Genomic DNA, 25,020 nt, shown 5'->3' on the forward strand with positions numbered 1-25,020 from the left:
CCGTGGGCTCTGCTCCCCGCGGCCCCATCAGGAGCAGCATCACCGCCTCCCCGCGCTGCCGGATGAGCCGAGCAGGAGGAGCGGACGCTGGCGATGCTGCTGGTCCCCGGCGCCGCACGGCAGACCCAGCTCGATGCCAGCTCCTGGCGCTCACCACGGGACCGCGTTTCCCGGTGCCTCCGGCCTTCCCATCCTTTTCCCGGTGCCCGCCCCTGCCTGCGGCCCTTTGGTCTGCTTGGATCTTAGCAAAGCCTTTGGCACTGCCTCCTGCAGGGCTCTGCTGGAGAAGCTGCCTGCTCGTGGCCTGGATGGGGTGGAAACGGGCTGGATGGCAGAGCCCGAAGAGCGGTGGTGAAGGGTGTCACATCCAGTGGTGTCCCTCAGGGCTGAGTGCTGCTCAGGATCTTCACTGATGATCTGGATGAGGGGATGCAGGGTACCCTCAGTGGATCTGAGCTGACAGCCGGTTGGGTGGGAAGCTCTGCAGAGGGATCTGGCCAGGCTGGCTCCATGGCTGTGCCAATGGGATGAGGTTCAAGAAGGCAAAGTCCTGCACTGGGGCCACAACAACCCCCTGCAAGGCTCCAGGCTTGGGGAAGAGCGGCTGGAAACTGCCCATGGGAAAGGAGCTGGATGGATGGAGCTGAGCAGGAGCAGCTTGTGCCCAGGCAGCCAGGAAGCCCCCAGCATCCCGGCCTGGCTCAGCACCAGTGAGGCAGCAGCAGGGCCAGGGCAGGGATTGTGCCCCTGCATTGGCTGCCTCCAAGTGCCTGCCAGGAGGATGGAGCCAGGAGGGGCTGGGCTCTGCTCCCAAGGACCAAGGGATGGGACAAGAGGAACCGGCCTCAAGCTGCCCCAGGGCAGGTTTAGATGGAGCTGAGGAGCAATTCCTGCCCCAGAGGGTGCTCAGGCATTGGAACAGGCTGCCCAGGGCAGGGCTGCAGGCACCATCCCTGCAAGCACTCACAGCCCATGGAGATGAGGCCTCAGTGCCATGGGGCAGCGGTGGCCTTGGCAGGGCTGGGAATGGTTGGACTTGATCTTGAAGCTCTTTTCCACCCTGGCTGATTCCCTGGCTCTGTGGCTGTGACTCCTCCAGAGCCATCACTGTGCAAGCCCTGGTTCAGGTTCATCATCGAGAGCATCAACAGCAGGGGCACAAGGAGCGACCATTACAGAGTCGTGGCCTCCATCCCCTTGGTGCTGCAGTGAACCCCATCAGGCAGAGGCAGTCCTTGCACGGCACGGAAAGGGCCAGGGAAGCGGCTTTTCCCCCTCTCCTCACCATTTCCAGCCCTGCTTCATTTTCCCAGCTGAGCTATTCCTCTATTCCCATCCTAACAGCTCCTTTGCTCCAGTGAACTCCCTCAGCACAAAGGGAACCTGTGAAAGGTGACCCAGGGTGTTAAATAGCACAGGGGGGGAAGGTGACACCGAGGCCTCATCAGCTCAAATCCCATCCTGATCCAGGCTCTGCTCCTCTATTATTGACATTAAAGCTTCAGGAGCAAACACAGGAGGAAGCAGAACAAGGGGCACCTGCGGGTATCCCATCGCCCTTCCCAGAACCATCCCGAGCCCAGCGGGGAGATGTAACCGAAGGAAATGCCCCCATTCCACACTCCCTTGGTCCCCATGGGGCCGCTCAAATGGGCTCAGAGGGGTTAATTCCCTGAGGAGACTGCTGGAGGATCCAAGGATTTCCCAGGGTTGGGATGGGATGGAGCGGGAAGGAGGGACGGCTCCAGGACGTTATCCCATCCCAGGCTGGGTACCAGCACTTGCAGGTACCCTCCCTCTCCATCCTGCTGCCAGGTGCCTTCATCCACCCGGCTCAGTGCTGCTCCTCCTGCCCTGGGGAAGCTCTGCTGTAAGCGGGGACAAAGCAGAGGGGCTCAGGTTGGGCTTGGGGTGCTCGTGGTGCTGGGGAAGCCAAGAGCATCCTATGACCATGCAAACCTCGGGGCCAGCCCCCACGTGAGCACTGGGAGGGAGGGTCAATGTCATCAACTGACCCGAAACGGGGCTGGTACCCCTCATCCTGGTGGTGTTAGGGGATGAGGGTAGCAAGAGCCAAACCAGGGGCTGCTGTGGAGGTGGAGCAGGAGACCCCCTCCCTGCCCCTCTCCATCTCCATCCTGAATGGGCAAAGCCCCATCCTGGTGGCTCCATCCTTCACTGGGCCCCCTCCGGGTCCTGGACCAGGATTTAAGCTGTGGTGGGCTTGGAGCCGGGTGCTTGCAATGGGAGGGGACAGGGCCCCACAGCGGGGCTGTGTGGGGAAGGACGCAGGTCCCAGCCGAGCACCATCAGGACGTGTCAGCGCTTGCAGGGGGAGGTGTGAATTCCTCTCCCTCCTTCCCAGGAGCTCCCATTCCAGATGAATCAATTCCCACCTCATCCGCCACCAGGAGCAGCTCCCGCAGCCAAATCCCATGGGGTCAGGCAAGGAGATGCTGAAAGGGGCCGGGGGGGGCACCTGCACCCCAACACCGGGCACAAAGCGCCTGGAGGACACAAAAGCATCCCCCCCCCCCCCCCGGGACTGGTGTCGTGGGGCTCTGTGGGGGGCAGCGGCGTTGTTCCCCCTCCAAAGGACCCACAGCATCACCACACGTAGATGCAAGGGACAAGGGGGGCCCAGCGGGGAGCCCCCCAACAGGCACCGCGCTCACGTCCCTCCTGCACCCCTCGCCCCCCATCTCCACCTTGCAGATGCCTCGCACCCCCCCACCCCCCCATTTTACAGCCACCTCCCAAGCACCCCCATCCCCCCCCTCCCCCTTAGACCCCCCCCCCCATGCACCCATCCCCCTTTGCAGACGCCTCCCCCCCCCCCCGCCATCGGCAATGCCGCAGTGAGCATGCACGGAGCATCCTCCGGGCCCCCCCGGCCGCTGCCCCCCCACCTGGTAGCTGAGGATGCCGTCGGGCTCGTTGCTGCCTGCGGGCATGGCGGGGCCCGGCACCCCCCCGGGGCTGGGGGCCAGGGGGGGCCGCTGCCGGCTGCAGCCCCGGTGCCGCTCACACCGGCTCCGCCATCGCCCGGAGCCGGGGACAAACCCCGCCCAGGGCCGGGGGGGGGGGGCGGAGGGAGGAGGCAGGGCCGGGGGGGTCGGGGAGCTGCGACCGGGGAGGGTTCTATGGGCCCGCTCCTGCAGCGACCCCCGCTGGGGCCCCGTCAGCTTCTCAGTGACACCCCCCCCTCTGGCATCACCCCCCGGCATCACCCTGAGCCCCTTCAGTGCTTTAGTGACCCCCCCCCGGCATCACCCTGAGCCCCTTCAGTGCTTTAGTGACCCCCCCTCTCCGGCATCACCCCCCGGCATCACCCTGAGCCCCTTCAGTGCTTTAGTGACCCCCCCCCTCCAGCATCACCCCCCTGCATCACCCTGAGCCCCTTCAGTGCTTTAGTGACCCCCCCTCTCCAGCATCACCCCCCGGCATCACCCTGAGCTGCTCCAGCATCACCCTGATCCCTGCCAGTACAGTAGTGACCCCCCCCCGTCTCCAGCCTCACCCCCCCCCCCCAGCATCACCCTGAGTCCCCCCCAACCACCACTCTGATCCCCTTCAGTATCACCCTGAGCCCCTTCAGTACTTTAGTGACCCCCCCCCCATCATCACCCCCCCAGCACCACCCTGAGCCCCCCTAGGCATCACCCTGATCCCCATGAGCATGTTAGTGACACCCCCCGTCTCCAGCATCACCCTGAGCCCCTTCAGTACCTTTGTGACCCCCCCCAGCACCCTCCCCAGGACCCCTTTTCCCCCTGTCCCCAGCTGCAGCCTCACTCCTCAGGGCAATCCCTGCTCTTTGCTCCTCCGGGGATGCCTCTGCCCCAGGAGGAAGGGGTCAGAAGAAGGGGGGGGTCAATAGGACCTGGGCTCAAACCCCCTTCACTCATCGCCCCCTCTCCCCACTGCAGAGTCCCCCCTGGCCCCATTGCCTGGGTTTTCCCAGGGTTAGGGTTAGGGTTGGGGGGGATGATGATCCCCTTTCCCTTATTTCCAATGGCAATTCCAACAGCCACCAAGAGACCGGGGACAACCGCAGAGGTCAGAGCTTTGCCTTGAAGCAGTCCTGTTCCTGTTCTCGCTGCAGGACAATCCCATTTTACATCCCTCCTGCCCCCTGGGATCCGTTCCCTTTGGCTCCTCTGAAAACGTGGTCCCCCAAACGCCTGATATTGGGGCTTGGGGGGCACAGAGCCTGGGGGCAGCCTCTTCTCCCTCGCCACATCCCAGGCTCCTGAAGAGGGAAACTCAAGCGCCGAGCATTTCCCACCCGGAGCTGCTGTTCAGCCGCGTTTCACTGGGAGCGTTTGTGCCAGCTCCAGCCTCGGGCTGCAAACAGGAGCCGAGGGAGGATGCGCACGTTCCTGGTTGCGGGAATTAAAGCAGGTTGAAGCCGGTCCTGGCTTCCCAGTTACGGGAACGGGCTCCCGAGAGACAGCCAAACCAACGCCGCCCACTCCCCGCAGCTGGGACCGGCACCCTGTACTTAAGGGTATTCAGGAAGCAGAGGCACATCCATGCCGATGGAAAGGGCTGCATTAAAAGCGGCAGCTCCCGGGTCACCCTGGAGCCTCCGGCTGGGAAGGGGGTGATAATTGCACCGTGCAGCACAACATCTCTATATATAACAAAGCCACACTGGGACAGGCCAGCAGTGGAGTGGAGTTGGTGGAAGTGCTCAGCCCAGCACAAGGGATGCAGCATCAGGCCCCAAATGCACCCAGTGTGGTTTTCCATGTCCTTTGGGTTAGTGACCCCCTTCAGCATCACCCCACAGCAACACCTCCAGCATCACCCCCAGCATCACCCCACAGCATCACCTCCAGCACCACCCCACAGCATCACCTCCAGCATCATCCCACAGCATCACCCACAGCATCACCTCCAGCATCACCCCACAGCATCACCCCACAGCATCACCCCACAGCATCACCCCACAGCATCACCCCCAGCATCACCCCACAGCATCACCTCCAGCACCACCCCACAGCATCACCCCACAGCATCACCTCCAGCATCACCCCCAGCATCACCCCACAGCATCACCTCCAGCATCACCCCACAGCACCTCCACCCCACAGCATCAGCATCCACAGCATCACCCACAGCATCACCCATAGCATCACCCACAGCATCACCCACAGCATCACCCACAGCATCACCCATAGCATCACCCACAGCATCACCCACAGCATCACCCACAGCATCACCCACAGCATCACCCATAGCATCACCCACAGCATCACCCACAGCATCACCCACAGCATCACCCCACCCCCCAGCATCATCACCCCAGCATCACCCCACCCACAGCATCACCCCCAGCATCAACCCCAGCATCACCCCACAGCATCACCTCCAGCTTCACCCCACAGCATCACCCCCAGCATCACCCTGTTGGTGATGAGCGCAACCATGGCTGCTCATGGAAACCAGCCCCATGCCTTGGATGCTTTGGCTCCAGGGAAGAGGCAGCCGTGCTTTCCAAATTGGATTTCCCAGATCCAGGCTGGTTTTCTTCCTGAGAGCAAATCCAGGCCGGCTCTTCCCCTTTCACACCACATAAACGAATGGGTTTGCTCACTTCCCGATCCCGCACTTCCAGGATCTCACCTTGCTGTTAAAGGGTGTTTTCTTCCATGCCCTATAGAGCAGCACAAAGCACCCTATGGAGCAGCACCAGCCAGCGAGAGAAGCTGCGGAAGGAAACTTGGAGCAGGAGATGCTCACGGGAAAGCTGCTCCGTGACGTTCCCAAACCCCACTTTGCCCTCCAGTGAACTGAAGGGCCTGATTCTGCCCGGCGTCTCCCGCACCGCGTGGATGGAGAAGCCAAGCTCAAAGCTCTGCCCCTAAAGGCAGATTTGTCTTGGGAAGTGGCTCCCAAACAGCTTCACCCCCTGCAGATCCGGGGCTAGACGGGGACCGCAGGGATGGGAGCAGTGCCCTGCCCGAAGGGATGAGCCCCATGGGGCACGGGGATGTTGGTCCCCGGCACAGCCATCAGCGCGGCTCCGTTGCTGGGGGGAGCCCCGGCTCGTGGCTGTGGTCTGCGCCGCTGAGGATGGAGACCCCTGATCCCTGCTCCTCCTGCCCTTGGGAAGGAGAGGAGGAGCCGGCCCTCGAGTTCGGTGCAAGCTGCCCCAAACGGGGGACGCCAAACCCATTTCCTCGCAAAACACGAAGGGGATGCGGAGCTAAGCCGTGCTTTGAGCCTCAGTTTCCCTGCCCCTACAGGTGAATCCCTTTGCACCACACACGGGTAGGCACTGATGGAGAGTTCTACGTAACACTGCTGTTGATGGATGTACTCTTCATTCTGGGCACATGGATGACACCCTCCCGTGCAATTACTTGCTCCTGTTATTCAGGACCTTGCTTGAGGGCAAATCCCAGCCCAGGGAGGCTCAGCCAGGCAAAGAACCAGCAGCAGGACCAGAGGCTGCATCTTCTGCACCCGCCACCTCCTCCCAGAGCCTTTCATCCTATAGATGGTTTTCCCAAGGGATTAAGCAGGGAGATGGAACAAGGACATCACTGAGTCTTTTCCACCATCCCCAGTAGCTATGGAAAAGTCTTTTCCACCCAGTTAAAGGTGGGGCAGCAGGGCAGAAGTGGCTCTGATATCCACAGCGAGCCAAAACACACCCAACCCCATCACCAGGGAGCAACTCCGGGTGACAGGGAGCAGGAGCCCTGCCCTGCCCGAGCTGGCCCCAGTCCGAACCAGCAGCGGGCTCTCGTGAAGGCTGAGGGCTTGCTCCAGGCGGGCTGAGATGAGCTTTACACCGTCCTTTTGGCCTCCTGCCCCCGAGGGGAAACCTCCTGGCCGGTGTCCCAAGCCTGAGCATCCGCAGAGGTGAGGATGGCGCCCGGTCCCAGCGCAGCCTCCTCCAGCACCCAGCCCGGCGTCCAGGACGGCTGCGAGGAGTGAAGGGAGAAGCGGTCACTGGAGCACCGGAGGCGCCTCTTCCCATTGCCCCAGCCCCTGTCGCACAGAAATGCAGCCTCCAAAGCCAACACCAGGGGCTGTGCCCGTGCAAAGGGCTCCTCCTTCCACCCTCCCCAGCATCCACCGAGGATCCTGTCTCCATGTGAGCATCCCCATCACTTAGCAGCAGCTACAGTCACTGCCCAAGCCAGAACAGGGAGAAGTGCTTTCATAAGGAGCAAACTGGGCTGTGTTTGTCATTCCCTTCTAGTGCCATTATCATGGAAGTGCCCATAAGGCACATTAGGGCTTTAGCAGACAGAGCCGCTTCCACTCCCATCTTTCATCCTTCTCCTCCTTACAAAGCAGTTACCTTCTGCGTACAGCCCAGGCTGAAACCAAGAGGTTTCCCCATAAATATGTGGCCAGAGCAGCCATGAAGTAACTTTCAAGGGCCTCATCTGGGAGAAGGGATGAAAGGAGAAGGCCTTGGCATCGCAGGGACCCTCACCAGCAAGCCCAGGGTTGGTGTCCCACCCGTAACGCTGAGCAGGAGGACTGAGGAGCCAGAGTGTGCAGAAATCCTCCTTTTGGGGGTGCATAAATCAGATGAAAGAAAGGAACATTTAAGGGCCCATTTCAGTTGAAGGGAATGAGGAAGAGCTCATTTCAGCCCCAAAGGGGGTTGACAGAGACCAAATCAACCGCTTCAAGGGCTCCTTAATGCCTCAGGGAGGATTGATTACAGGAAGGTCTTCTCCCCGAGTGCATCAGGTGCTGCTTGGCACTCACAGCCCAGGGACCTTTCTGCCCCTCATTCCCCTGGGAAGCAGGTGCCTAAAGGCTTGCTCAGGACATTCCCCTAAAGCTCCTCTCTCCACAGCTTCCCGTGTGTTGCTGCAGGGCAGATGGAGAGGATGCTGAAGGTGCAAGAACATGCGAAAGTCACAGCCAGACCCCCCCATCAGCCTCTCAATTCACCTTCCCGGGCCCTCGGATCTCCACGGGGGCTTTGGCCTCAGCATGTTGAGCCCTTTCCCTGGGAGCATCTTCCCTCTGGGGGCTGTGTGCTGGCCTTTCCCCTTCCTTCATGACCGTGTCCTCTGTGCGCTGTGTCGGCAGCAGCACGGGGATGGCTCGGAAAGAAAGCAAATCAGAGCGGTCATTCCTGAGGCTTCAATGCTTTGTTTCCCCTTCTCATTGCCTCTGTTTCCTCTTGGGCTGGTGACACAAGTGGGCACCGCATCCCTGCTGGCAAAGCTCTCCTGTCCCCATCGCTCGCTTCAATGCGAGGCTGGACCAGTGAAGAAAGAGGCACCCAGGGGCACTCAGAGAGGGCTGGGAGCTGGAGAACAATGAGCTCCCTTAGGAGAGGCTGAGGCTTCGCTGCCCCAAAGCCTGGATGGTCCCAGAACTGCCTTTGGAAAGCGCATGGACCACGGCTGGGCACGGCAGAGGGGCGAGGGAGGGCGAGGGACATTTCCCTGGTGGTTTCCAGGCCAGGAAGGTTCCATCTTCCTGCATCCACCCTGCTCGCCCACACTGCTCTAGGCAATGGGTGCCATCCGCTCCTCTGCTTCTTCCCCTTCTCCACAGGGGCAAGAGGTGCGAGGAAGCAGTTGCACACCCACAGCACGGTTCTGCCTTCAACCCGCCCCACGTTACCCCTCGTTCTGCAGCAAACTCCTCTCCAGCTCCAGGACAGGTTTCCCCCATCACCTTTGGACCTGCAGTTCCAGTTCACCCTCCCCAGCCCCTCCGCTTACCAGGGACAGGTCCCCTCGTGGCAGCCAGCTTCTGGAGGAGCTCGCCCTGCTCTGTGCACAGCTCCTGCAGCCTGGAGACCTCCTCCTGGAGCTGCAGGAATACATCATCCATCTCCACCACGCCTGGCAGGGAGGAGAGCGGGAGGGAGTGAGCAATGTGTGCTGTCCAAGCTGGAGCCACCGCGGTGGGATGGGATGGGATGGGATGGGATGGGATGGGATGGGATGGGATGGGATGGGGAGGACCAGGCTCGGTCCTGCTGCAGGATCGCAGGAGATCCCAGACGCTCCTGTGTGGCCCTGCAAAGCCCTCCCAGTTCCCTCCCGGCTTACACAGTAAGAAACTGAAAAGGGAAGTGATTGTTCCCGAGCAAGGGGGTAACTGAGGAGCTGAGCTGTGCCCACAGCTCAGCTCCAAACAGCCAGAAAGCCCCATTTATTGACAAATCTACCTGGAAAAAGCTGCATTTCACACCGAGCTGCACCAAGGGAGCTCATCCTTATACAGTGCCATGACAGGAGTACAACAAACCCATACAGGTAGCAGTGTCCAGCACTGAGAGCACAATTCCCCCTTCTCGGGATGCTCAGCCCCTTCTGCTCTCAACAACTCCACTTGAATCCAACTCCAGCTCATGCCCCCATGGGATGCATGGGCCCAATATTGTTACTCCAAAGGCAAACCCCTCTGCGTGGTGGTCCACACCTTTCTCCTTGCTTTAACAGCTCTGTTGGGATTGGCCTTGCGGGTTTTGCCGTACTGCATCCATTCCTGCCAGCCTGCAAAGTCCCTTTGGACGGGAGACCCGTGCCACCTCTGTGAGCATCAGCACCCAAAGCAGCTTCGCTTCCTGTCAGCCTGCCCGGCTCCGCTGCCCTCAGCGCTACAAATGGGAGCTCCGGCTCTGTAATCAGGGGCCTGATGGAGCCTCCTGTGGCGCTTGGGGCGATGTGGATTCAGAAGGGCAGGAATCCCGACCGGCCCCAAGGAAGCGCACCCGGCACAAGGGAACCTGCAGGCGGAAGGGCGAGGTTTGCTCCCAGCGCCGCGGATTCCTGCGCTTCTCCCACCGCAAACGAGCCCTGGGGATAAAACTGCACCATGGGTTTGGCCGTTTGGGTCTTAAAACCCAAGGCTAAGCGTTTTGCACCCCCCGAAGCAGCTCACCCCATAGCTGACACGTCAGAGACTGAGAGGATGGATTTTGCCATGTAACTATGCCAATGAATCACTGAGTGTGTGGTGTGAGCCATCACTCCTAAGCAAACCGGTACTGATTTTGTACGATCCCTGCTGGGGGGTTCAGTCCTTAAGGGCTTCTTCATTGCCCCCAGGTTACTTTGGAGACTTTAACCTCCTGCAGCTTGAGAACACCGAAATAGAGGGGAATTGGGTGCTTGGGGCTCACCGGGACCCGGAGGGGCTTCAGCCACGTTCTCCCTTGGGGCCGGGGAACGGGGCTGCTTTAATGCACCGAAACACCCGTATCCCCCCTCCCTCATCCCACTGTGGACCCCAGGAAGCGAAAAACGCTCTTTTCTCCTCAGAATCGCACTTACTGCGGTGGGGACCCCTCCTTTCCCCGGCCGGGCGGCTGCGGCCCCACATCAGCCCCTGCGAGTCGCGGCTGCAGACGCCAAAGCTCAGCACCAGCACCCTTTGGGGCAGGGAATTTCCCCTTCGGTTTCGGTGCTAAGAGCGAAAGCCCCGCACGGCCCCGAGGCAGGAAGCAAAGCGGCAGAGTCGGTTCCAGGCAGCTGCTGCGCAAACCCGGGCTTTAAACTTAGCTCTGAAAAGCACAGGAGATGATTTCAAGGCCCAGGGTGGCCTCGTGGTGGGTGACTGCTGGCTCCTCTCCCCGCTGGCTGGGTAAAGGTAGGTGCCTTTTCCGTGCCTCAGTTTACCCCCCCCCCTTTTCTCTTTAACGGGGAGCCTGCTGGTTATCTGTGTGTCTGCGGTGCCCCGGAGCCCTGCCTGACTTACCTGCTGTAAGACAGCTCATATTCAAGCTAATATCCCAATAATCCAAGTTAATGCTCACCCTGCCTCTGCTCAAATCTGCTAAATCCTCCATGGAGCACAGCAGCCAAAGCAGAATCCTCAGGTGGGTGATGAAAGCCTGCCCAGCGCTCGGCCCTCTGGCATCCTGGCAAAGCCACTGATGCTTTCCCCATCACCTTCCTGCTTCTCCACCCTCCTGTGTGCCTCAACCTCAGCCTCTCCTGGGGAGCACAGGAGGTTTGGGGGCTACTCATGCCCTGCCAATGGGCTCATTGTCACCTTGTCCCTAAAGGGGTTTGAGTGGCTCTTTTCCACCATCGAGCTCTCACCTGGCTTTCCTGGGAAGTCTTGGGGCAGTGTCTGACGCTCAGGCTGAAGGTTCATGAAGATACCACCATCCAGTGTTAACCACGGCGTGTAAGGACATGGGAAACGGGGTGCTCAGAGTGGGGAGCTCGCTGTTTGGGGCTGCCACCCTGCTGCATGCAGGCTCCATCCCCAAGCACAAGCTTGGGGCACCCGGGGAGAGAATGAGGCTGATGCCGTCGGCAGGGGAGAGCCAGGCTGAGAAGGGATCACAGAGGAATGGGAACGATTGGCAAGCCCCCGTGTTAACACCTCATTGATAGCAACCAGCCTGCTCACAAAATACATTACCGGTGATTATCGCATCCCAGTAAAGCTGGCAGTAAGTAACCTGCAGCCGCAGGGAACCGCTGCCCCCACGCCGGGAAGCTCAGGGGGCTCCGCAGCGCCCGTGCAACTCCTAAAGAAGAAAACCAAAACCGACAGCGCCAGGCTCTGGCTGCTCCTACGGCCTCTATCGGCGCTAGGACCGCGCGCGGTTCCCCCCGGCGGGCGGCGCTAGGACCGCGCGCGGTTCCCCCCCCGGCGGGCGGCGCTAGGACCGCGCGCGGTCCCCCCCCCCGGCGGGCGACGCTAGGACCGCGCGCGGTTCCCCCCCGGCGGGCGGCGCTAGGACCGCGCGGCGCCGCCCCGTGCACCTGTACCCCGGGGCGGTGGCAGCGGCCCCGCCCCTCCGGGACCGCACCTGCGGCCGCGCGTGCCGAGAGCCGGTGAGCGGGGGGGGGGGTATCCGGTTGCTCCGGTCCCGGTCCCGATCCCGATCCCGATCCCGGTCCCGATCCCGGTCCCGACCCCCGCACCAGGTGTGCCCGGGCGCGCTGCGGGAGGGGCCGGGACGGAGCCCCCGGCTCAGGGGAACGGGGTTCGGGTGGTCCCGGTGCGGAGCCCCCCCCCCTTGGGGAAAGGAAGCGAGGGAAGGGGAGGCGTTGGGGGGTCCCCTTGTAGAGCGGCACCCCCAGGGAACGGGTCCCTGCACGGGGTCATCCCAACCCCCCCCCCCCCCCCGAGGCAAAGAGGGGCCGGAGGGGTCCGGTGCGGAGCGCCCCCCATTGCTACAGCGGGGGAAGGGTCTGGGGTGCGGGATGGACCCGCACAGGGAAGAGGGGCCCGGGGCTGTGCGGCTCGCGGTAGGCAGGATCCGACCCCCTTTCACGTCCCCCGCCCGGAGGAGCAGAGCTGCCCCCAGCCCGTCACCGGGGCCTCGGTGCCCCGAGGGCTCATCCCAGCGGGGTGAGGCCAGCGCCTGGACGGGGACCCCCCCCCCCTTCCCTTCCCATCACCGACTCTTGGCGGGGTCGAGCCGTTGCGGGACCGTGCCCCGTGTGCCGCTGTTGGCTTTTGGCCACCCCCGCCGCTGACGCCGTCGCCGCCGTGGTCAAAGGCTCCCGGCCACGTCCTCGGTGTTGCTTTGCGTTTATTTTCGTTATTCCTCCTTTTTTTTCCTCCTCCGCCCGCGGAGCGCTCCCTGCTCCCCCCTCGCCCCACGATTCCTCCCTCCCGTGCCCCGGAGATGGTCCGGCTGCCACCGAGTTGCCACTGAACCCAATTTCCCCCTCTTCCGAGCCCAATTTCCCCCTCTTCCGACCCCAGCGGGCTCCACCGGGCAGTTTCGGTGCTGGTTTCCTTGAGTGCAAGGCGAGCCCCATCCCAGCAAGGGATTTTCGGGATGGGACGGAGCGCTGCAGCCCCTGCCGTTCTGGCAGCCGAGTGCTCGCAGTTAGCTCTCACTGCAGCTCGCTCCAAAATCCACCTCAGTGCTACTTGGTAGGGAGTTTTGGGGGGGTTCTTCTCCTTTTTGGGGAGGCGGTTTGGGGTTGGAGCCCTCGGGAGCTGCTGTGCACTGCCCCTGTCCCTGCCGCGCCGGCCTTTATCAGCATCGCACAGGGAACTTCGTTAACGTGCTCCCAGCGATGTGGCAGGAAGGAGGTGATGGAAACGGGGTGTTCCTCCCCAAAACTTCTCGCCATGCGGTGGCTCTCCCTGTGCGATGAAAGCATCAGGGCTCAATGCGGTAGAGGGAGCTCACCAGGAGCATCTTTGCTCATGTATGGGTAGAAATGAGATGGATTTTGGGGGGGGGGGTGTGTTCTCTTCGTTCTGCTCTTTCCCTCCCTTGCCCACGGAGCTGGTGCCGCCCGGTCCCACCGCGGCTCGGGAACGGGCGCCCTTGGCAGTGAAGCGTGGTCCAGCCGCCGGCTTTGATCGCCGCGGGGCTGAAAGCAGTGACCCCGGGGACCGCCTCGTCCCTCCTCCTTCCCCAGCCGAAGCTTCCTCACCCTTGAAGTTGCTGCAGGTGCCCTGCTCCGCTCCGGGGCCGCGCCATTGCCAAGGGGACACAAAGAAAAGGGGCACAAAAAGAGAAATAAAGGAGGAGGAAAGGGGGGGGGACATCGAGGAGGAGGAGGAGGAGATGCTGGTGAATGGCTCCCATGGAGCTTGTCCATGCTCCGGCGGCAGCGGCTCACAAAGAACAGCCGCGGGAGGTTTGCTGGCGCTGGGAAAGCTCGGCCGGGCCCCGGTGGTGCTTTGTAGCCGGTGCTGAGCTCTCGGTGCGGGGTCTTGCACATGGTTTTCCTTCCCAGCAACGGGAAAACCACGGGGGGAAAGCTTTTTTTTCCAGCGGGGAAAAGGATTTCAGCTTATTGTGTGGCTCTATTTTACTGTTTGATAGCGGGGAGGATGCTGCAGTGGCTGCCTCGGTACCAGGAGGAACTGCTGGGGATGTCCCATGCTTGTGGTGGCCGGATCCGGCTCACCTGGCAGCGTTGTTAAACATCGCTGTTTCCTGGTGGTGGATTTATGGGCTGGAAGGGCCCTGGGGGGTGTGGGGTTTGCAGGTCTTGTTTGCCCCCTTTGCAGAGATTGAACTTTATTTTGGTATCTAATTAACAATGCACTGATATCAAGGGGGTGTCCCCAAAGCGCATCCAGTCTGTGAGTTAACCCGCAGGTGTTTCTCCTTCTCTCCAGGCCAGAGGACCGGAGCAGAGCACCATGAAGCACCCTGAGAGCCAACAGCCCTGAGACACCCACCACGGCGGGGAGGACCCCCTGGAAAGCACAGGGAAAAAGGGAAAATGAGGCTTTTCCGGAGACGCTACAGCCCCTTGAAGGTGGCTTTGGCCGGCACCATCTTCGTCATCTTCCTCTTCATCCTGCAGAAGGACGTGGGGAGCAAGGACCCGCGTGAGGAGCCTTGGTTGAAGAACATCGTCCAGGGGAAGGACCAAGTCCTGGACCTGATGCTGGGGGCTGTCAACAACATCCGGGACTCGATGCCCAAGCTGCAGATCGGAGCCCCGGTTCGGCAGGAGGAGCCGGCCCCCAGCGCTCGCTCCTGCCTGCCCGGGGTCTACACAGCGGCAGAGCTCCGGCCCCTGATGGAGAGACCCCCCCAGGACCCTGCCAGCCCCGGAGCCGACGGCAAAGCCTTCAAGAAGGAGCAATGGACACCGGAGGAGACGAAGGAGAAGGAGCGGGGCTACGAGAAGCATTGCTTCAACGCCTTCGCCAGCGACCGCATCTCCCTCCAGCGAGCGCTGGGACCCGACAGCCGCCCTCCCGAGTAAGAGCCTGGTGGGGCTGCAGGCTCCATCCGTGGAGACACGTAACGGGAAATGGAAGTGGATCGGGACAGTGGCACCGGGGGATCAGACACAGGGAGAGCTGGAAAACCACCTCCATTTATGAGTTCCCCCCCCCATTTTTGTCCCCTTGGTGTTGGTTTTTAACAGCATCGGGCAAAAGCCAGGGGTGGCTCTTTGTGTCTCCACGGACCCGCTTGTGGCCGGGGGACTCCAGCATCTTTCCCCCCTCCTTCTCCCTCCTTTCCCTTTTATTTCAGCCGGCTCCAGTAATCGGACTTTTTCTTTTCTTATCCGAGTGGAACAGCCCCGGCCCCCCCCCGCCCCGGGGCGCAGGGGGCAAAGGAAGCAGCACAAACCCGAGGGATTTCCTCGCCTGCCCTCCAGCCATGGGCTGCCAGATTAAAGCCTCCCCCAGGCCTTGTCTGCTCAAGGGGGGTGGGCTGGGGAAGGCAGGGGGTGGATAGAAAGGCTTGAATAGGAGCTAGAAACCCAGCGCGGGTGTGAAGCTGGTGCCCCCCTGCGCTGGCAGGCGATTATCCGTGCTTAGCAGGTGTAGCAGGCACAATGGGGGGACACCGGGGCCAGGAATGTCATTCACTGCAGCGCCGGCGGGTGGAGAGGCGGAAATCAATGGAAATCAAAGCAGCGATGAGCTGGGAGCCGCCGGGGCCGGGCTCTGAGGGAGGGGGTCTGGTTCCGTGATGCTGCCCCGGTCGTGCTTAGGCCGCTGCTTTCTGTCTCCGAGGTGCATCGACCAGAAGTTCAAGCGGTGCCCGCCCCTGCCCACCACCAGCGTGGTCATCGTCTTCCACAACGAAGCCTGGTCGACGCTGCTGCGGACGGTGTACAGTGTCCTGCACACCTCCCCTGCCCTCCTGCTCAAGGAGATCATCCTGGTGGACGATGCCAGCACGGACGGTGGGTGGGATGCAGGGGCTGGAGGGATGCAGGCGGATGCCGAGCATCTTCCCTGAGCACAGCGGTGCTGAGCCACGCGGAGGAGGAGCTGCGGGTGCACCCAGCAGTTCTTCCACATCGCTTTGTATCCGCCCAGGAGCACCCTTGGGGATTTTCCCTTCTCAGGCCCTGCTGTCAGCCCAGCCCAGCCCTGGAGAACACCCGGGTGCTCCTCCCGCATCCCGCACATCCCTCGTCAGCGTGCCCGCGGGCTGCGCCCATCCTGACCTACACCCACAGCAGTTTAATCTGGGGCTCAGCGTCAGGGCGCTGGGAGGAGAGGACTTTGCTCCCTCTCCCAACGTTCCCTTTCTGCCTGCACGGGCTCCCAAGGAGCAGAGCCCTTGGGCGCTGTGGGGTTTTCTCCTCCACAGGCCTGGTGGGGATCCATCCTGCATTGATGGGGTCCCCTCCAGGGGTGCGTCTCTGGAGGTCCTGGCTCTCTCTTGGCACCTCCCTGCTTTTGGCTTGGCTGCATCTGCCAAAGGAGAGAATCCTGGAACCCCAGCCTGGTTTGGGTTGGAAGGGACCTTAAAGCTCCTCCAGCTCCAACCCCTGCCACAGGCAGGGACCCCTTCCACTGGAGCAGGGTGCTCCAAGCCCCTGTGTCCAATCTGGCCTTGAACACTGCCAGAGGAATCCCGGTTTCCCTCAGTAACACTTCAGTGCAGAGCAGGAGACCTCCTCACCCCATTGTTCCCCTAATCCCTCTCTAAAGGGGGATTAGCAGTGGCTCCTTTGCAACGCTCGCTTTCTGTACCCAAACCCCCTCGTGGATGCGGGGGAAAGGAGGCTCTGAGGGGCCGGGCCCTGAGCCCATGTGCAGGGATGGGGTGGAGGCAGCAGGGTGCAGGGGCTGGCATCTCCCCCTTTGCCCGCAGAGTACCTGCAGGACGAGCTGGATCGCTACGTGGAGCAGCTCCAGATCGTGCGGGTCGTGCGGCAGCAGCAGCGCAAGGGGCTGATCACAGCGCGGCTGCTGGGCGCCAGCGTGGCCAGCGGCGAGGTCCTCACCTTCCTGGATGCCCACTGTGAGTACCCACGGCAGGAGGCGATGGCAGCGGTGAAGCGGTGACCGCCCCGTGGCCAACCCCTTCCCTGTGCCCCACACCAGGCGAGTGTTTCCATGGCTGGCTCGAGCCCCTCTTATCCCGCATTGCCCAAGAGCCGACGGCCGTTGTGAGCCCCGACATCGCCACCATCGACCTCAACACCTTCGAGTTCTCCAAGCCTGTCCAGAACGGGAAGCAGCACAGCAGGGGCAACTTCGACTGGAGCCTGACGTTCGGCTGGGAGGTCGTCCCACCCCGGGAGAGGCAGCGGAGGAAGGATGAGACCTTCCCCATCAAGTAAGGGGGGATTGATCATGGAAGTTGATGAGCGCTGGGAATGCCGTGTCCAGACCCAAAGGCTGGAATGAGCCACCTGAGCATGCGTGGCTGCTGCAGGGTGCTTAGGGAGGGCAGGCAGGGCTGACAAAGAGCTGGGGGCCCCGTGCCAGGAAACTGCCCCTTCCTCCTGTTGGATTTTGCTCCTTTTCCTAACGAATCGATGTTTTCCCTGCTGTCCTCGATGCCTCCGGGTGGGTGATGCTGCCCTTTCCCAGTGCAGCTTCCACCACGGGCAGCTTGGCTTGAGGGATCTCAGGTGGTTTGCGCCCAGGAGAGGATGCTCAGGCACGGTCAGAGCTGTGGGGCTGGCACAGGAGAAGCCTCCCCTGGGGTTCAGAGGACATGGAGCCACAAAGGCCCTTTGCAAACCCCCCTTTGAGGTTTGCCTCCATCCGCCCCTGCAAAGTCTCTCATTAAGGGTTTAATCGCCTCCTTCTCTCTCCTTGCTCCGGGGTACCAGCTATGTGGGTACTACTTTGCACCAAACCCCCCAGTTTTCATCCCTTTATTTCACACGTAGAGGCACTGAGCGTTGTTTTCCCCTCTGCCCCCCCCGGTGCCCCACTCCATTGGATGCTGCCACGGATGCTGCCTGGCCCCATCCATGCCCCGTCCGCTGGCTGGCAGCAGGGCTGGCTTTGTGCAGAGGGCACCTGGGGGACGCTCCCATCCCAATAAAGGTCCCTTGTGCCAGGAGGCGGAGGTTTGGCTCCCGGCGGTGCCTCATCTCCGCTGGGCATCCTGCTGTATTCTTCTCTTCCCGAATGAAAGCCAGTTCCTGTTCCAGCCTCCCCTAAGGATCAGATGGAAAAGATTAGAGCAGCAGCAGAGCGGGCGGGCGCCGCGCTCCCAGCTCCCCCCTTCTGCCCTTCAATAGGCTCTGGGTAACAATATCCCCATTGCCTGGAGGCCGAGCTGGCAGCGAGCCCCCCCCTCCTTGTGATGCTGCCACCCTCCTGCGAGCTGGGCCCAGCCCCACTGCCAAAGCCAGCACATGTGGGGCAGGGAGATGGGGGGACGCTGCTCATGAGGGCCATGGCCACCCCAGAACTCGGGCTCCTGCTTCTCTGGCTTTATTTTACCCCTATTCTGTTGTTCTTTCTCCCTTCCCCATAGGTCCCCGACTTTTGCTGGTGGCCTCTTTGCCATCTCCAGGTCCTACTTTGAGCACATCGGCTCCTATGACGATCAGATGGAGATCTGGGGGGGCGAGAATGTGGAGATGTCCTTCAGGGTAAGGCGGGCCTGGTGCCATCTCCAAAGGGCATCTTCAGGGATGCTCCTCGTTGGGGGCTATGGGGACTGCCCCAGTCTCAGGCCGCGCCTCCCCATAGGTCTGGCAGTGCGGGGGTCAGATTGAGATCATCCCTTGCTCCGTCGTGGGTCACGTCTTCCGCTCCAAGAGCCCCCACACCTTCCCCAAGGGCACCCAGGTGATCTCCAGGAACCAGGTCCGCCTGGCCGAGGTCTGGATGGACGACTACAAGGAGATCTTCTACAGGAGGAACCAGCAAGCTGCCCAGATGGCCAGAGAGGTACTGGGCACCCCAGCGGGCTTCCAGGAGGGGTTTGATCCTGCTGGGAGCTCAGGCCTGAGCAGGGGAGGAGGTGGGCTCAGCCAAACCCCTATTTTTGGAGGTGTTCTATTCGATCATCGTGGGTTTTAGTAGAAAAACGGGGTTTTAAAAGTTTTGAATGTTACTTTTAAGCATCAAACCCTTGCGCTGTGATGCCAAAACATCCCCGAGCTGGAGCCGGAGGGCGCCTGCCCTGCGCTGGCCACCAGTGCCAGCCCCAGTGTGACAGCTCTGGGCCCCAGCTCCAGGGGGGGCTTTGCTGCTTCCTTGCTGGCTCTGGAGGTTGGTTTAATTCTCTCACGTGGCTTTGTCGATAGAAGACGTATGGTGACATTGCAGAGCGGCGCAGGCTGAGGGAGCGGCTCCACTGCCGGAACTTCACCTGGTACCTCCAGACCATCTACCCCGAGATGTTCGTCCCTGACCTCACCCCAGCCTTCTATGGAGCGGTAGGTACCGGAGCATCCCGCTGGGCTCCATCCTTGCCTAGAAACAGTGTCGGCACTGGAGCCCCCCCAAGGTTGGGTTTGGGGGGTTTCAAGCAGCGCCCTGGGAGGCTTTGGTGCAGCCGTGTCCGTCGCCGCGTCCATCCCCCGCTGGTGGGGCCGGTTTGGGCTCTGGCTGACAAGGAAGGAGCTGGAATCTGGCTGAGCTGGTTTGGGGCGAGTTCCAGGGGGGGGGGATCTGTGGCGCTGGGTTTAAACATTGGGTTAAATCAGGCGAAAGAGCCGAGAGCTTCCCCAGCACCGCGCTGACGTGGGCAGGGTGACCTGAGGAGCAGAGCTGGGGCTGGGCAAAGCAGAGCCCCGGCTCCATCCCTGAGGACGGAGCAGCCAAAACCCAGCCCTTGGCTCCAAGCTGGGTGCTGGGGGCCGGGTCCTGCCCCTCTCCGTGGTGTGAACGATGTGGCAGGGGCAGGGTGAGGGCCGGGCGCTGGCTCCCGACCAGCTCCTCATTCACCTTTGCTTCCTGAAACCCCACCCCGGGCCATCTCCCCTTTGGCTTGGTGGGACAGAGGCGTTGGCGCGGGCGTTCCTCACGTCCTGGAACGGCCAAGGGACCCGGACGCAGCGCCCGGTGCCAGGACTGTGTTTGCACAGCGATCAGTGCCCTGCAAAGCCCAAAGCCCAGCTGGGTCCCTACCTTGCAGCACCATCTCACCCCCTTGCCCCTCTGCTTGCCCCCCTGCAGATCAAAAACGAGGGCACCAAGAGCTGCCTGGATGTCGGTGAGAACAACCACGGCGGGAAGCCACTCATCATGTACCCCTGCCACGGGCTGGGGGGCAACCAGGTGGGCTCCCATCAGCCCCAGCCTTTCCCTCTCCTCCCACCACGCTGGTTGTCCCCATGGGGGTCACTCTGACGCCCACCTCCGGTCCTGTTTCCCATGTCCCCCCCCCCAGTACTTTGAGTACACGAGCCAGCGGGAGCTGCGGCACAACATCGGGAAGGAGCTCTGCCTGCGGGCCGCAGCGGGCTCAGCTGAGCTGCGGGAGTGCCAGTACCGAGGGAGACCAGGGCGGGTGTCAGCCAGCGAGGAGTGGGACCTGGCGCAGGTGAGGGGAAGCGTCTCCACCCTAGGGACCCCCGGAGGGGACGGTGCCGTCACCCCCCTGTGGCGCTCCTCAGCCCTCCGGCATCGCTGAGCTCTGTTCTCCATCAGGACCGGCTGATAAAGAACCCGGCCTCTGGGATGTGCCTGACGGCGCGAGGGAAGCACCCGGGGATGGCTCCCTGCAACCTGGCAGACCCCCACCAGCTCTGGTCCTTCACTTAGAGCAGCCCGAGCTCCCCCCCCCACCACCACTGAGCTGCCCCCAGCCGCGCTCAGGAGAGCAGAACCCAAACCAAACTCCCTCCTTTTTAATTTAAGAAGCAGAAGCCTTAAATATGCTGCATTTCGTGGTTGCCTTGAGCTCAGTCCTGTGCCTTTGGAGCGGGGGAGCCTGGTGAGCCAAGCTCGGCCGGCCGTACCCCACAGAGCCTGAACGCAGCCCAAGGATGCTCTTGGGTACCCACTGCTCATCTTCCCCCTCCCTGGCTCCAGCCAGAGACTCTGGAATTCACATCAAGCCTTCAAACCCCCCCCTGCCAGTGAGGAGGAGGATGGCGATGAGCCGGGCAGCCCAGCCGCTGGGAAGCTGGATCATGGGTGCCCCATGTGGACAAGGGAATTCTGCCCTCCAGGATCCAGCCCCGGGCGCCGTGGCGCTGCCAGGATGCTGGAATTGGGCCCAAGGGACCAGCCTTGATGCGGAGGGGGAACGAGAGCCCTTTTATTGCTCTTTTTGTTCTGATGGTGACCCCCGGGTGCCATTCAGCTCGTGCTGAGCTGGAGGGTGGCTCCAATGCACGGCTCCACTGCACCGCGGCATCCACCCGGAGAGGCCTCACCAGTGCCCGGCACAGCGTCGTTCCCTCCCTTGGTCCTCCTCAAGCCCAACTGCTGTAGCTGCCACCTCTTTGCCATTTAGAGTTGGGGGAAAACCCCCTCCTGGAAGTGGCGTGGGGATGGAAGAACAATCTTTGGATATAAGACACGGAATAAAGAGATGATTTATTTTATGGACATCCCGTCTCTGGTGTCCTCTGAGCTCCTCTCAATCGGTTTCTCTCCCTTTTCTCACCCTGGAAAGTCCCTTTTGCAGCCCAAAAATGGGTTTAAAAGCTATTTTTGCAATGATCTGTCCCATCTGGAGTGGTTCCAAGCTGGGTTGGGGTGTCCTTCAGCTGGGGCGGAGCCTTTGCACCTGTCCCTCTGTGCCCATAAACCAAATAATGATTATTTGGAGACCTTTTTCCGCATGGAATCTCGTGTTTTCCTTGCAGATAAGAGCAGAACTGCAGCAGGTGCTTTTCTTTGGCTCCTTTTTATCTTCTTTATCAGGGTGACTCCATCCCCACCCCTATCACAAACACCGTGTTCCAGCCATTGCTCCATCAGGGGAGCAAACCCCTCGATGCTGTAGGTTCAGCCTCAATTTCTTTCTGAAGGGTGGAAAACTCAGACTGTTCTGGCCAGAAACCACGTTGTTGTTGCAAACCCTGCTGGTGCTTCGTTTAACCCCCCAAAAAACCCGATTTAGATTGGATCTAAGGAAGAAATCCTTTCCTGTTAGGGTGGTGAAGCACTGGAATGGGCTGCCCAGGGAGGCTGTGAATGCTCCATCCCTGGCGGTGTTCAAGACCAGGTTGGATGAAGCCTTGGGTGACCTGGTTTAGTGTGAGGTGTCCCTGCCCATGGCAGGGGGTTGGAACTGGATGATCTTAAGGTGCTTTCCAACCCAACCCATTCCCTGATTCTATAACAGCCCACGGAGGCTGTATCAGCTCCAGTGCTGGTTGTCCCGGGTGGGTTTTTTTGGTGGAGGTGAAGCTCTTGCCTTGTGTTTGCCTTGGTTTCCCTGTCCCCGTGATGATGCAGGCACCCTTCACGTGTTGGATAAACATCTTGGAAGCATCCCCAAGTGCAGGCAGGGCTTAAGACTGGAAATAACTCACACCACCATTGCCTGAGAGGTGCGGAAGAGGAAGATGCAAGAGGGGGCATCGTCCCCCCAGGGGTTGGGGCTGCCTGTCCAAGGCTGATGTGGTTTTGGCACTGACCCTTGGGGCCAGGTGTGTTTTGGAGCAGGGACCAAGGCTGCTCGATAGGGCCGTGGCACCTGCTTTTCTTCCCACCCCTCCCTCCCCGTCCCCTTTTAAAGCCGCTGCGGCGCAGCCCCAGCCCCAGCCGCACCACCGTGGTCCAGGATGATGCTGCAGCTCCTGCTCCTCGCTGCCCTCGCCCTCTGTGGTACGTGCTCTGCGGGCAGCCACCGGCCTGTGGTGACACCGCTCTGCCCGCAGCCCCCCTCTCCCCATCCCCACCTCCTCCTGTCCCACAGGGCGCTGCTCCGAGCCGGCTCTCAATGGGATGCAACGGGTGGTCGGTGGCACCGAGGCGCGCTCGCACTCCTGGCCCTCCCAGGTGGGTCCTTCCTGGGAAATCCCATAGGGATCTCATCCCGACCGGGACCCTGAGGCGAGACCCAGTCACATCTCGCCTTCCCCCTGCCCAGATCTCCCTCCAGTATTACGCCAAGGGTGGCTGGCATCACACCTGCGGAGGGTCCCTCATCCGTAGGAACTGGGTGGTGACGGCGGCCCACTGCGTGGATAGGTGAGCAGCCCCGTGGAAAAGCCATTTCCCACCAAACACCTTTCCAAGGGGGAGTTCTGGCTGTTGCAACCCAGAGAGCGATGGTCCTCTGAGGTCTGTGGTGGTTCTCCATGATGGTCCTTTGAGGTCTGTGATGGTTCTCCATGATGGTCCTTTGAGGTCTGTGATGGTTCTCCATGATGGTTCTCCATGATGGTCCTTTGAGGTCTGTTGTGGTTCTCCATGATGGTTCTCCATGATGGTCCTTTGAGGTCTGTTGTGGTTCTCCATGATGGTCCTTTGAGGTCTGTTGTGGTTCTCCATGATGGTCCTCTGAGGTCTGTGGTGGTTCTCCATGATGGTCCTTTGAGGTCTGTGGTGGTTCTCCATGATGGTCCTTTGAGGTCTGTTGTGGTTCTCCATGATGGTCCTTTGAGCTCTGTGATGGTCCTCCATGATGGTCCTTTGAGCTCTGTGATGGTCCTCCATGATGGTCCTTTGAGGTCTGTTGTGGTTCTCCATGATGGATGGTCCTTTGAGGTCTGTTGTGGTTCTCCATGATGGTCCTTTGAGGTCTGTGGTGGTTCTCCATGATGGTCCTCCATGATGGTCCTTTGAGGTCTGTGGTGGTCCTCCATGATGGTCCTTTGAGGTCTGTTGTGGTTCTCCATGATGGATGGTCCTTTGAGGTCTGTTGTGGTTCTCCATGATGGATGGTCCTTTGAGTTCTGTGGTGGTTCTCCATGATGGTCCTCCATGATGGTCCTTTGAGTTCTGTGGTGGTTTTCCATGATGGTCCTTTGAGTTCTGTGGTGGTTCTCCATGATGGTCCTTTGAGGTCTGTGATGGTTCTCCATGAAGGGGTTACATGGAGCACCTCTCGGAGCGTCTTCCTGCACCGAGCCTTTCTCTATCAACCCGCTCTTGAGGGAACCATAATTCAGGGCCTGATCCTGTGTTTTTCCACCTTCCCAGCAGCGACCTGACCCTGCGCGTGGTGGCCGGTGATCACAACCTCAACGTGAACGATGGCAACGAGCAGATCTTCAGCGTGAGCAAGATCGTCATCCATCCCTCCTGGAACGGCGACGCTGCCAGGGGGTAGCAACCCGGGGAAGGGGGCTTGGGGGGAACATTGCTGGGAACGGGGCTGGTCCTTACAACATCGTCCCCCTCCTCTCGCCAGCTACGACATCGCCCTGATCCGCCTGTCCAGCTCTGCCTACCTGAATGACTACGTGCAGCTGGCGGTGCTGCCCCAGGAGGGCTCCATCCTGGCCAACAACTACCCCTGCTACATCACTGGCTGGGGGCTCACCCGCAGTGAGTGCCCTTGGCTCACCCTCAATCACCCCCAAAACATGGGAAGCATGGGAAGTTGAAGGATGCTGTTCAGCCTCCCGAGGCCCAGGAGGCATCACGCAGGGTTTGGGTTGGCTGTGGCGTTGCCCGCGGTTGGTTGGGGTCACACCAAGGTTCGGTGGGGAAGGGTCTCCGCGGTGGCTGCGGGCTCTGCTTTGGCAAGGAGGGGGTCGCTGCATTTACCAGCGCGGCCTTGACCGGTGCTTGGTTGTGTGCAGCCAACGGGCAGCTCTCCAGCGTCCTGCTGCAGGCGTCCCTGCCCGTGGTGAGCTACCAGGTCTGCTCCGGCTTACTCTACTGGGGCTCCGTGGTCAAGACCACCATGGTGTGCGCCGGCGGTGACGGCGTGCGCTCCGGCTGCCAGGTACACCCCGCGGCCTCGCTTCCCCCCGCCCCGGCATCCCCCCAGCAGCCCCGTGCCCCCCGTTCCACGCTGCTCCTCGCCCGCAGGGGGATTCCGGAGGCCCCCTCCACTGCGCGGTGAATGGGCAGTACCAGGTCCACGGCGTCACCAGCTTCGTGTCCAGCCTGGGCTGCAACGTGCAGCGCAAACCCACCGTGTTCACCCGCGTCTCTGCCTACATCTCCTGGATCTCCAGCGTAAGGCGGCCGCTCGGGCGCTGGGACCCGGCACCGTCCTTGCTCCATCCCTGCCGGGCTCAGCCCTTGCCTTTCTCCCTCTTGCAGGTGACCAGCCAGAACTGAGCGGTGGCAGAAGGGCCCCGTCCTGCTCCGGGGATGGACATCCTCTTCCCATTCATGTTCCTTGGAGGGGTTTGAGTGCATTCTCTGGTGTCAGTAAAATCTGTTCCTGCCTTTGATGGATGCTTTGTCCCACCACGGGCAAGTCTTTCTCTTCCAACCCTGAGCAATGGCTCCGGCTGCATCCCTCCTCTTCCTCACACGTTTGGGAAGAGCCAC

General features: G+C 61.3%; 3 protein-coding genes across 6 annotated transcripts in view; 2 read left to right on the forward strand and 1 right to left on the reverse strand.

Annotated features, from left to right (window-relative positions):
- SLC4A8 (solute carrier family 4 member 8) overlaps positions 1 to 3,066 on the reverse strand; it is a 22,154-nt gene extending 19,088 nt beyond the window's left edge. For 2 of the 3 annotated variants that reach the window (XM_062636024.1, XM_062636022.1), the window contains exon 1: positions 2,910 to 3,066. In XM_062636024.1, coding sequence (XP_062492008.1) covers positions 2,910 to 2,954 — 45 coding nt within the window. In that variant the 5' untranslated portion in view covers positions 2,955 to 3,066. Of the gene's footprint in view, positions 1 to 1,383; positions 1,500 to 2,909 lie in introns of all 3 variants that reach the window. The other variant, XM_062636023.1, reaches the window with a different exon arrangement.
- On the forward strand, positions 3,041 to 24,804 carry CELA1 (chymotrypsin like elastase 1). The gene is made up of 9 exons (XM_062636037.1): positions 3,041 to 3,045; positions 22,342 to 22,392; positions 22,484 to 22,566; positions 22,658 to 22,758; positions 23,716 to 23,838; positions 23,924 to 24,060; positions 24,318 to 24,463; positions 24,550 to 24,699; positions 24,787 to 24,804. The coding sequence occupies exons 2-9, from the start codon at positions 22,350 to 22,352 to the stop codon at positions 24,802 to 24,804; spliced, it is 801 nt and encodes a 266-aa protein (XP_062492021.1). The 5' UTR covers positions 3,041 to 3,045; positions 22,342 to 22,349.
- Positions 10,452 to 21,165, forward strand: GALNT6 (polypeptide N-acetylgalactosaminyltransferase 6). 2 transcript variants are annotated; one of them, XM_062636025.1, is made up of 11 exons: positions 10,452 to 10,590; positions 14,053 to 14,647; positions 15,415 to 15,587; positions 16,508 to 16,657; positions 16,741 to 16,975; positions 18,134 to 18,251; positions 18,352 to 18,552; positions 18,912 to 19,043; positions 19,786 to 19,887; positions 20,000 to 20,152; positions 20,260 to 21,165. In XM_062636025.1, the coding sequence occupies exons 2-11, from the start codon at positions 14,160 to 14,162 to the stop codon at positions 20,371 to 20,373; spliced, it is 1,866 nt and encodes a 621-aa protein (XP_062492009.1). In that variant the 5' UTR covers positions 10,452 to 10,590; positions 14,053 to 14,159; the 3' UTR covers positions 20,374 to 21,165. The 2 variants fall into 2 exon arrangements, with proteins under 2 accessions (XP_062492009.1, XP_062492010.1); XM_062636026.1 differs by lacking the exon at positions 10,452 to 10,590 and adding an exon at positions 11,682 to 11,792.
- Positions 24,805 to 25,020: the final 216 nt, after the last annotated feature.

The sequence above is a fragment of the Pezoporus occidentalis genome, unplaced genomic scaffold, assembly GCF_034315485.1.
Source record: "Pezoporus occidentalis ecotype Australia unplaced genomic scaffold, CSIRO_AGI_Poc_V1 ctg464, whole genome shotgun sequence".
Classification (NCBI taxonomy): Eukaryota; Metazoa; Chordata; class Aves; order Psittaciformes; family Psittacidae; genus Pezoporus; species Pezoporus occidentalis.

Excerpts from the sequence above, each read along its gene's own strand:
- GALNT6 (XM_062636025.1), top strand. The coding sequence starts at position 14,160 with ATGAGGCTTTTCCGGAGACGCTACAGCCCCTTGAAGGTGGCTTTGGCC. Across the intron at positions 14,648-15,414 it reads CCCGACAGCCGCCCTCCCGA|GTGCATCGACCAGAAGTTCA; the intron begins GTAAGAGCCTGG and ends TCTGTCTCCGAG. Across the intron at positions 20,153-20,259 it reads AGGAGTGGGACCTGGCGCAG|GACCGGCTGATAAAGAACCC; the intron begins GTGAGGGGAAGC and ends GTTCTCCATCAG.
- CELA1 (XM_062636037.1), top strand. The coding sequence starts at position 22,350 with ATGATGCTGCAGCTCCTGCTCCTCGCTGCCCTCGCCCTCTGTG. Across the intron at positions 22,393-22,483 it reads CGCTGCCCTCGCCCTCTGTG|GGCGCTGCTCCGAGCCGGCT; the intron begins GTACGTGCTCTG and ends CCTGTCCCACAG. Across the intron at positions 22,759-23,715 it reads GCGGCCCACTGCGTGGATAG|CGACCTGACCCTGCGCGTGG; the intron begins GTGAGCAGCCCC and ends CCTTCCCAGCAG.